At 50.0% G+C, this 11,305-nt stretch overlaps 1 protein-coding gene across 1 annotated transcript; it reads right to left on the bottom strand.

The window, feature by feature from the left end:
• Positions 1-645: 645 nt before the first annotated feature.
• LOC116438001 (epidermal growth factor receptor kinase substrate 8-like protein 2) lies at positions 646-9,017 on the bottom strand (the record flags this gene model as incomplete). The annotated part of the gene is made up of 11 exons (XM_032096480.1): positions 646-909; positions 1,230-1,362; positions 1,770-1,953; positions 3,047-3,179; positions 4,033-4,155; positions 4,923-5,034; positions 6,905-6,990; positions 7,344-7,470; positions 7,616-7,764; positions 8,426-8,500; positions 8,898-9,017. Coding segments are annotated over 11 exons (1,314 nt in total), but the record flags the coding sequence as incomplete, so codon positions are not given.
• Between the last annotated feature and the right edge of the window lie 2,288 nt (positions 9,018-11,305).

Below are 11,305 nucleotides of genomic sequence, written 5' to 3'. Positions count from 1 at the left end.
TTTCTAGGCACTGAAAGCTCATTTCAGCTGTTCAGAGATAGCACTAGCTGGTCCATGGATTGAAGGAAGCAGCCAGACTTCGGGAATGTGTGTTGCCATTCTAGCCTTGTCCAACGAGGGGGCACAGGGGGACAGGACAAGGACAGGCAGTTGTCACCGGCCCTGTGCTCGTGGGCTGCAGGGGACACCTGCGCTGAGGAGGAAATGGGAATGAAAATAGAAAGGGTTAGGTTGCCCAGAGAGGTCATGACTCGCCATCCCTGGAAGTGTCCAAGGCCAGGTTGGACAGGATTTGGAACAACTTGGGCTTGTGACAGGCATTCCTGCCCATGGCAGGGGGGTGGAATGGGATGAGCTTTAATGTCCTTTCCTTAAACCCAAACCATTGCAGGGTTCTAAAGCCTTATTCCTCTGGTCCAAGCTCCAAGCCTTGAGGCTGGCCTCTCTTGTGCTGTGTGCCACGCCTGCTCTGCCAGGGGAGAGTGGGGAGCAGGGGACAGCCCTCGGAGAAAAGCTTTGGGGGTCTTTTTTTGCTTGAAGCCAGCCCTTGTACATCCAGCCCCGTGTGAATCCTGCTCTGATCGCATGCACGGAAAATTTCAGTATAAAATATATAGTTATAAAAAAAATACTTCATGCAAAATGAAAACACCTTTCCCAGTGGGACATGGTCTTATTGTCAACCCTTCCCAACAGTGTTCAAGGAATTGTCACTCTGATGGCAGCTGGACCCCAAGGGGAGCTCTGCTGCATCCGGCCTGGGCCAGGAATCATTGCTTTCATTCCCTTTTTTTCTGCACTACTTAGGGCTAAGAGCTGAAATAAAGCAGAGAGACTTTAATTTGCAGAATCAATCCTTTCCTGGCGGCGCTTCGTGATTTCTTGGAGCTCCGACTGCCTTCTGCTTTTCTGGAATGGAAACAAAACAGGCAGTTTGGATTTGAACTTCAAGCTGCAGTTAAGTGACAGTATTTAATTAATGCTGTAGAAGTAGAGCTAGTTTCAAAGAGATAAGTGATATTAAGCAGATTAATTAGTGGAAACAGGGGGATCTTACAGATTTGCTCAAAAGACACTTTGGAATTTTTACGTGTGTTTTATTGCTGGTGTAGGTTTGGTTGCATTTTTTTTCCCCACAATTGTATTTTTTAAAATGCCTGTTTAATGAGCTCTCTGACGCTGCTGGTACAGCCCCCATTCCAGCAGGAATTATCCAGAAAAATGCTTACCTCCAGCTGGTTTTTCTCCACTGTGATCTTGCTGTAGACTCTGTTTCCCTCATCACCGCACACCTTCTTCAGCTCCTCTCTGTTGAGGGAGAAGAGCTGAGCTCCGGTGAGGATGCCCAGGTGTTCCACGGTCCTGGGGAGACACAGAGTAGGGAGATGACGATTGTGCTGCACGTGGCCTCGTGCCAGAGGTGAGGAGTTGGAGATGGGAGGCCAGGAGCTGCAGTGGGACCATATCACGGGGCCCTGGGGCTGTTCCAAGGTGGCAGCTGCAATTCCAGTAGCATTTCAGGCCGGGGATGTAGTTAGTTAACTATTTATCCTCAAGAAAATATTTATACCAGAGAAAGGGAGTGACTTTGGGCTCTGAACATTCTGGTTATAGAGCCTGGATTGAACAGGGTTGAAATCTAATTTGCAACACAGGCTCTGTAAGTAAATCCAAGTGGCTTGTCCCAGGTGAGATGGTGCCGGTGGCCTCCCCCGCTCCTTCTCCAGGGAAGGACGAGCATTGCAACGTGGCAGTAGGGCAAATCTTACTCTTTGCTGAATGACTTGGCCTCCAGCCAGGCTTTGACTTCTTCAGTGCTGGATTCAAAGGTGAGGGGAACAAAAACTTGCGGAGGCTTTTCCACTTTGAAATTCCTGTGGGGAGGCTGAATTTTATTGTTTGTGATCTTCTTTAGCAGCTCGTCGTTCAGCTCATCCATTTGGTGAATAAGTTCTGTAGAAACAAGTAGGGAATGAAATCAAGTCTTCAGTCAAAAATGCCATTAAATGTTTGTGGGGAAACTGTAAGGCAAATGGGGATGTGGCTCAACGTTCTTATTTAAATTCAGCCCAGAAAAGTGATTCCCATTTTCCTGTGCCCCTGTGTTGCCATTTATTTTGCTCCCATCACCCCTTGGCTGTTGCCTGATGTGGAAGCACAGTTCTGTGGGAATCTACAATTGGCGGTTTGGAATTGAGACCTTTTCAGTCCTCTCTGCTACTTCTAGTCACTAATTTGCTGATCGCAGAGCTCCAGGTTTTGCTCCGCAACAGAACGGAAGCGGCAGGAAGCACAAACTGGGAATGAGCAACACACTCATGATGGGATGAGCTTGAAGGTCCCTTCCAGCCCAGGGCATCCTGTGATTCTGTGAAAACTCCAGTGACTCTTCATCCAGTGTCGCTTTCCCCATGAAACTCCTGAAGACTGTGGAGAATAACTCAGTGATATGAACAGATTTGTGTCCTTGTCTTATGGGGCTTCCTGTCGTCCCAGAAGGGCTCCTGCTTCCAGGAGTGGACAGGGTGGGATAAGGGGTGAGGTGAGCAGGGCCCCTGATCTCTCTCCTGTTCTGTGAGCCCCACAGCGTGTGCAGGGTGAGGGAGTGATGCGGATCTCCTGTTTGGCCGGGAATTCTGTGGAACCACGTGAAGGAAGCGGCCAGGCGGGCACTGTGTGTGTGCCGGGAGATGAGCAAAAGGAAGTGAGAGAAAGGGATTGACCTGAGCTGTTCCTTAGACACACTTAAACATTTTGGAAGAGAAAGGAAACTCTCTCCTTGGGAGGAGGAGGAGGAAGTTAGAACTGGAGGAAGGAGGCATGGGGTGATCACTTATTGCCCTGCTCGGCCCGGGCCGCCCGAGAGCCCCGGAGGTGTCACAAGCCCCAGGGCTGCTCTCTTGGCTCTTGTCCTGCCTGGAATGGCCTCCAGACACAGTGCTGCTCCATTGCTGTGATCAGTAAAAGGTGCAGGGGAGCCCCTTGGGCAGGTCTGGTCCCCCGAGCGCCCAAACCCAGGGGAGCCCAGAGTGGGACACACACGTACGTTCTTTGGCGTCCTGTGCGGAGTAGCGCGACAACATCTCACTGCCCCACTTATCCCCGGCGTAGCTGGCAGGCAGCTTGTGGGTTGGGCTGGATGGGCCATAGCCCCTGGGGCTCGGGTCTCCTTTGTACCTCTGGTTAGAAAGGGAAAAAAAAAAGTAAGAATTTTTTTTGGTAGTTTTTAATTTTCTTAAGCTTTCTGCCTCACACCCACGGAGGGACAAACTGCCGTGTTCTCCTTGTGCTGATGTGGGGCTGGGGAGACCTCAGGTGGAGCTGCATGGAAGAAGTTAATTTCTGGGAATGAAGAACCCAAAGCAAAGTCTGAAGTTTGCGCAAGGGAATTCCTAGATGTGCCAAACATGTTCGATCTCATTGGAAGGCAGAGCGTCACTGCTCCGTAGCTGGGATGTGAAGCGGGACCACTGCCAAGGGCCTGGAGCGGACTGGAAAGTTTTTTGACGTTTTGATTAAACTAGCAGGGATTTATCCAGAAGCCTGCTGGGCCCCCTTAGGCTTTGCCCAAACGCTGCAATACCAAAATGGGGAAGCAATTCCATGCTTCCCTTGGGTGTTTAGAACACTCCAGCTCCACATTTCTGCAGTGCAAGTTGCAGTATTCAGTTAATTCTCACTTAGATGGTGTTTCCATCTGCCTCCACTCCAGTAACGTGTTCCTGGTGCTGAACTGAACTGGCTGAGGGAAGTGTCCGTCTTTAATTTAACCCCCAAGATAAATCTTGACATGGAAAAATATGGAAAGCAGGAGGCTGGTGCACAAATAGGAAGGATAGGCCTTATTTGGGAAGACGATCGTGGCAAAATGTGAATTTTATCATAGGAGACTCAGGAATCTCCTGGCTTTGTCTACTTCTGAGGGTCTGTCCTGATTTGTGCATAGTATCCTAAGAAATCCAGGGAGGTCTAATGACAACATTATTCCCAGAGGCAGATTGTGCCCTGCAGCTGATACCAGTCAGGTATTACCTGACGACAGACCTGTTCGAGCTCTTCCAGTTTCACCACATCCAGGATATTGTACGGAACATAACCGGCCTGCCCACTCCGGTTGAGCAACTTCCACCACCACTGCTTATTATCTTCCAACACCTGAGAGAGGGACAAAAATAAATCTGCTAGTGGGAAAATGGGATTTCAGGCATAAATAACCAGGATATAGCAGGGTTGGACCATCCAAAAGGTGAAGTTACTGGAAGGAAATCACTGAGGCCAGGAGCTCTAATCAGATCTGTTGCTCTCAGATGCAATCCAGGACTGAAACTTTTCCTGGAAAGCATCAGAATTTATCGTAAGGATGAACAGGAGAGCACCTCTGCGTGCTGAAGAACTCATAGTTCCTACATAATGTCCCTGTTTCTCCAGACCTTTTTTTCCCAATGACTGAGTTTCTGATGTCTTTTTGCATTAAAATAAATAATTAAATAAATAAAAAGCTACATTTTGCAGAGAAACCTTTTCCTCAGGTCACAGATCAGTGTCAGCCCAAGTCACGTCCCACCTTGTCCAGCTGCCAACAGTGCTGCAGTAAGAGAAAGGTTATGAGAAAGGTGCTTTTCAGAGAAAACAAATCCTCGTGGAGGAGGAAGGGGTAATAAGGAGCCGAGCCAGCGGGGGATGAGCAGGGCTCTAGAGCGAGTTGTTGTCCTCCCTCCTCACTGTGGTTAAAATGGGACCGATGTGTTTGAGCTGAGGAAATGACACAACACAGCACAGGCAGCCTGCTCCAGCTTTGGATTTGAGCAAAGCTTTGTGTCACTGCTGAGATACCACCAGGGAAAATGGAGTTGGTGCTTGTTGCTATCCCGAGCTCTCTCCTGCCCCTGGGGGACACACCTTTTCCAGGAGCGGTCACGTACCTCCAGGATTTCATCCTTCAGCACCGAGAGCTCATTGGCGTTTCGCGCGGTGAAATCGTAGCGGATTTTGGCAAATCTCTTGGGCACAGCCACCCCCTGGGCCTCGAAATTCCTGCAGAAGAGAAAAAAAGGAGTTTTAGTGGAGGCCCATCCAACAACAAGGCCAAGAAAATCAGAATTGGAGAAGAGAAATGATCCTAATTCTTTCCCTGCTCCACATTGCATCTCTACCACCTGATGTTCCTACCAGAATCAGTGATGGGGTGAATGAGACAAAGTTATTTTGCTGATATAATTTGATTTAAGGTACTTTCCTGTGGATTTGAACTCTTGTAGTAAAGCTTATAAATCCTTTAGATTAGAACAGAAAAGCATGGAAAAACAGTCTGGCTTGAGGGTTTTTTCCCAGACTCGAACTGGCATCAGCAAAGTGGATGGTCAGCTGAAAACTTTGAGTCAAATCCCTGTAAAGTGATGTGTCAAATCACGGCAGAGGATTCGCGTGGAGTTTGGGAAGAGTTTGGTTGCGCTCCGAGATGTGACAGTTTCCAAGGTGTGAGCTCATGTAAACAAGGAAGCAGATGGGGCTTCTAAACTCTGAACTAAAAGTACTTTGGTGAAGGTTTTGTACCGCGGAGTAACCGGTGATGGGAAATGAGTGTCAGGGCTGTTAGAAGGTGGAAGAGCCATCTTTCCCTTGGGGAAAACCGAAGGCAAAGGGGTGGCCTTGTTTGTTCTGGCTTTGGAAGTGACCTTCCCAAGACTTCTGAAGAAAGGGGATGGGTTTTCCCCCATTTTCTAGAATTCTGTCTCATTAAGAAGAGTTGTCTGAACCCAGCGCCCTGTCGGTTCCCTGGGGGAGAGGTGGGCAGGACTGAAATACACTGTTCTATTCAGCCCCTAATCAGTGGGTTTGCCTTTGGTTTTGTCTAAAGCCAAGGGAGAGCTGCTGTCTCCAGTGAAACAAAGCTCCTTCCTCAGCTAAAATGTTTTCCAGCAGCGCTGGGAGGTCGGGCTGCTCTTCCCTGGCCCTGTGTTTCCAACAGGTGAGGTTTGTGTGTGCCCTTCCCTTAGGGCAGATTCCTCCTGTAGGCAGCTTCTGTCTGTGCAAGCTGGGGTGACTTTGGGATGGATGGAGAGATCCTCAAGGGAGTCCAGAGGAGGCCAGGAAGGGCCAGGAAGTGCTCCAAGAGCTAGAGCATTGCACAGACGGGCTGGGAGGGCTGGGAATGTTCAGCCTGGAGAAGTGAAGGCTCTGGAGAGCCCTTAGAGCCCTTTCCAGTGCCTAAAGGTGCCCCAAGAGAGCTGGAAAGGGACTTGAAGAGCCTGGAGTGAAAGGACAAGGAGGAATGGCTTCCCGCTGCCAGAGGGTGGGTTTAGATGGGATATTGGGAAGAAATCCTTCCCTGTGAAGGTGCTGAGGCCCTGGCACAGGTTGCCCAGAGAAGCTGTGGCTGCCCCTGGATCCCTGGCAGTGTCCAAGGCCAGGCTGGACAGAGCTTGAAGCAACCTGGGATAGTGAAAGGTGTCTCTGGCCATGGCAGGGGGTTGGAACGGGATAACCTTTAAGGTCCCTTCCTACTCAATCCCTTCTGTGATTCCATGATTCCAGCGTCTCTACACACATGGAGAGCCAAAGCGCAGTGCAGCATCTTTGGCACCTGATCCTTAAGGTCACTTTGCTGGGCTGATGTTGGGAAACCAGACCTATGGATGGACTGATGAAGTCAGTCAATATTTTTGCCTCCTGCGGTGGAAAACACCTGCGATTCCTTTCCTTGCAGAGCTGCTGGGGGTTAAACAGCAGACAGTGCTTATGGGAATAACCCCTCAGCCGATCTTTGTCTTCCCTTGGTGGTTATTTACAGTGGCAGGGAGTTGTCTCCAGGATGCCCAAACGTCCCAGTGTCACTGTACGTGTCCGTGTGCGTTCATGAGGTTCCGAGGTGGGAGCCAAAGCTCCGGGCGTGCGGATCCATTACCTATTTCCATGTGGAGTGATGTTCTGTTTGAAGGCATCCCCGACCTGTGTCTGCTCAGCCGTCTGGCCACGCTTGAGTGAGGAGAGCTGGAAAGGCAGACATGGAGTCAGTGTTACCAGGAAAGGGGAAAGCTGATTGGAGAAAAGGAGAGGGATAGTGGTAGATGAGTCATGGTCTGGCAGATTTTGGTCAAGGTGTTCTCCAGGGAAGCCTGTGTCCCTGGAGCTCAGTTACGCTGTAGGGTGCTGTTGCCTTGGATTGGGAGAGGCTCATTATTGCTGCCCTTTTCCAGCCTCATTTGCTTTCTGTATTTAACTGGGGCAACCAGATCCAACTGAGTTTTGAGCCAACTACTTGTTGCACGCCACCACTACCCCTGCAGCTCCATTTCTCCGGAAAAGGGGGAGGGAGAGTGAAGAGACAGGGACACAGGACTAACCTCCTCTTGCAAGTGTCCAATGTCTATTTCCCAGGGAGCTCCACGGAAGATTTCTGTGGGCGTTTCCCAGCCGTTGTGGAATTTGGGGATGTAGGTGGGGATGTTCGTGTCTCGGGGCCACTCGGCTCTAGGACAGAAAGTGGGAATATGAGGTGACATTCACGAAGAATGTGTCTTTCAGGGCATCCCCTGAAAGAAGAAGCAGGAGCATCAGGGAATCCAAGCATCCCGTCTGCGTGGGGAGCCTGGGGAGATGGCAGCTCTGTCCTTGCCTGGATCTGGTCCATGTCTCCCCCAGGGAATCCCAGAGGTTTATCTCTTTGGGTGTCAGGTGTCCTCTCAGGAAATCGGTGGCGTCTTTAGAAAGCAGTGGGCTGAGGACAGACCGGGCCAGCTCGGGGCCACCGCAGCTGTTGATGATCTGGGTCACACACAAACCACACAAAGAGGAGAGAACTTGCAGGAAACGGTCAAAATGTCAAACCAGGGACACACAGACGAGCAGGAATCGAAGACAAAGCTGATCCTTGGATCAGCTCAGTCACTGCAAGAAACATCAACCTAAGTCTTTGAAGGAGACTGGACAGTTCAAGGGAACATGAGATTTTTTTGGATTGGAGTCAAAGGAAGAGCTGATCTACAAATGAGCTGTTGTTACAGACAAGTGAAGTGTCAGAAGCTGACACTTCAAAAAATGGAAAGTATCTTGCTATTCCTTTGTGGCTCCTTTTCCAAGTTGGGATTTCTGCTTCCAAGCATTTTCAGTGCAAATACTGAGCCGTATTTGCCTGAAGGTGAGACCAGACAGATTCCCAGTGGGGACTCCAGCTGGCTGCCCCTTTTGTTCACAGTAATGCCTTATTGACCCGGTGGAAGGATTCATATTTGCTGGGGTTCCTGTATTTACTTCAAGCTTCAAACCGGATCAGAGGCCAGGAACAACCGGCATCGCTTCTGGAAGTTCCTGAGAAAGCTGTGGCCAGGTGTGAGCAGTTTTCCAACCCTGTTGCACAATCTATCTACTTGTAAGTGTGAACTAGAAATAAAAGGAGTTCCCAGTGAGACCTGGGAATAAGATTTACCAGTTCCAGCGGCCCGAAGAGGAAATGCACCAACTCCGAAGCACGGGGGTTTTGGATGTGCTTCCTTAGTTTGGCCTGAAAAGAGAACGTAAACACAGTTTAACCCTAACCTGAGTGTGCCTTCTCTTTTCTGTCACATGGGGCGAGTGTTGTGGACTGATGAGAAGAGTAAGGGATGGAGGAGTAGGAATCATTCATTTTTATTTTGTGTCCATTTCTAATTCCCAATGAATTTCAGGAGGGGGGGAATACCCTCTCTGTTAAATCAGTGACTTTAAAGCTAATTTGAACAGACACAGAAGACCCTGGCTTATTTTGAAAGTCCTAGTGAGGAAGGGCCAGGATTATTGGTGCTTCTGCCTCTTGCAGGGTTGAGAATCCCACTAGTTCCATGGATGAAAACAACAGGATAGGTGTTCTGAGGGTCCCCTGGCAAACTGCTGACAAGGGAAAGTCTCCACCAAGGTCTTGCCTGTGGCACCCGGAGCTGCCCTGGCCACTGAAAGGCTCCAAATCCAGTGGTATTTGAGGTGAGCTGTGGCAGAATGGAGGAGCAAACACTTGGGATTAATTTACTGCAAGAACTGGGTTTCAGTGACAGCAATCAGCTGAGCTGTGGTGAGAAACCTCTCCAGTTTGTGCTCCCATTCAGCTCCTTCTCCTGTCCTGGACTCCTGGCACTGTTGCCATGGGAGACAGGCTCCCTGCTCCTACCGAAATGCAAAGCATTTGAAATGCCGGAGATGAAACATTAATGTGGAGTGGGAAGTGGGAACCAACTGCTGGCAGCAGGGTGACCCAATGAACGGGCACTTCCCAGGGACTCGGCAGCCCCATGGTGAGGAACGTGGCAGGACCCCAGCACAGTGTCCCAGCTCTGCTCCGTGCTCCACCCTGGGCTCTTGCCAGGAGATCAGCTGCTCCCTCTGATCCTGAGCAGGCACAAATTAGCCATATTTGCTTCTCAAAGAAAAGGCTGGAGCTTGGTATCCTGCTTTAAGGTTGTTTACAGTCTCTTGGTTTTCCTTATTAATAACTGCCCAGGAAGGAGCTTGTAGGATGTGTTCGCTGGACAAGTTTGGTCACAACTGACAGAATTCCTGCTGCAGTGATGAGGCAGGGACTGAGCCTGGTTCATTGTCCCCAGAGCTCGGGTAGTACAGGACAGTCAGGCCAGTAAAGCCCCTGCTCAGGGCTGGGAACGAGATCCTGGCCAGCTTTCCCTCTCTGCCCCTCTCTGCAGTCCTGCTGGGCTATGTCATGCCCTGGGGCCACTCTGCCGTTGCTCAAATGGCCAAAATCCACTCATCCAGGAGTGGGAAAGGGAGGGAGGGCACAGGAATTCATCTTAGGTGGTGAGGCCTGGAAATTTTCAAGGCAACGAATTGATCTTTGGATAATTCCAGCAGAGCAGAGAACACGGTGCCGTGGGCTCTGGCAGGGCTGTGCTCAGCTCTTTGTTCTCTCCCAGGTCCAAAAGTGTGACCAGTTCCAGCAGCAGTGACAGCTCAGCCAGCGACTCCTCCTCTGACAGCCAGGACTCCTCTACCTCCTCCGAGGACAGTGACAGTGAGGACAGCTCCTCCTCCTCCTCCTCCTTCTCCTCCTCCTCCCCCTCCTCCAGCAGCTCTTCCTCCTCCTCCAACTTCGACTCGGATCCGAGCTCCTCCAGCAGCAGCAGCAGCAGCAACAGCTGCTCTGAGGAAGGATGAGCCCCCAAAGAAGAAGAAGAAATAGCTGGGGAGCTGCAGGACTGGTGTGGAGTGGGGGACAAGCCCCTCCCAGGGGCTGGAGCACACGGCTGCCAAACATTCAATGGTCAACATTTCTACTGCTCACACTTTCCAAGTGTTTTGCCTAGTTGTTCCTAGGACATGGAAGGTATTAAATGGCTTCCTGAGACTTACTGAGAGAGTATTTTTGTGCTTTATCCTTTTATGGAAGATTTTACTTTTTTAGTTCCAAGAAAAATTTTTTAAAAATCTATCATCAGATTCGTTGATATGAGCTAAAGTCCAGTAACCTGGATGTTTACATGCTGGAAAGCAAAAGCTTTTTATTGCAGGTTATGCTGTGCATCATGTGCTGTTCCTCTGTTAATGACAGCTTCACTTCCATTGAGAAAATCCTCTCCAACTGTTAAAAGCAGAAGTTTTTCAGCGCTGCTGTGGAGCTGGGGCATTGTTGAAGCTGAATGCACAGCGTGTCCCACACAGAGCCTCCCATCTCATCAGCTGGTGACAAATGGATTCTGTGCTGCTGAGCTTGTGTTCCAATGGCTTTTCCTGATGCTTCCAGGTCCAGTCTTAAGTGCACCATCCAGCTGAGCTGTGTTGGTTTGTTACTGATCAATGGAGTGCTTGTCCTGCCCGCAGGCTCTGGGCTTTTCACTCCCCTGTGGCCTTGGCTCGTGTGTTGGAAGTGTTTGCTGAGACACAGAGTGTTGGTGGTGGGAAGCAGCAGCTCAGTGACTTGGGGCTGCTGCTGCTTTAGGAGTTTCATCTTTGTGCCTTTTTTTTGTCAATTCGGTGTGCCCCAGTGAGACAAGGGCTGCAGTGGGTGTTCTGCAGAGCTCCAGCACAATATTGCCACGCAGCAAAAGCAGAGAAATAATAACAGCCACAACTGGGCACTGTTCTCACTGGATGCTCAGTAAAAAAGAGACTCTTTGAAATAAAGGGCTCAAAGGAAAGTGTTTCCCTTTGCATGTGTGAAATGCAGGATTGCCGAGTGACAGTCTCCAGAAATTCAGTCATTCTTTGTTTGTGGGAACTGCCCTGGAGAAGGAAGTGAGTGCAAAAGCCCCACAAGCCCTACAAAAGCAGATGCAGACAGGCTGCAGAGCAGGGATTGCTGGATGCAGAGTGGGAGTTCTTTGTT

Source organism: Corvus moneduloides, chromosome Z, assembly GCF_009650955.1.
Source record: "Corvus moneduloides isolate bCorMon1 chromosome Z, bCorMon1.pri, whole genome shotgun sequence".
NCBI classification, from domain to species: domain Eukaryota; kingdom Metazoa; phylum Chordata; class Aves; order Passeriformes; family Corvidae; genus Corvus; species Corvus moneduloides.
This window is presented reverse-complemented; position numbering and strand designations above follow the sequence as displayed.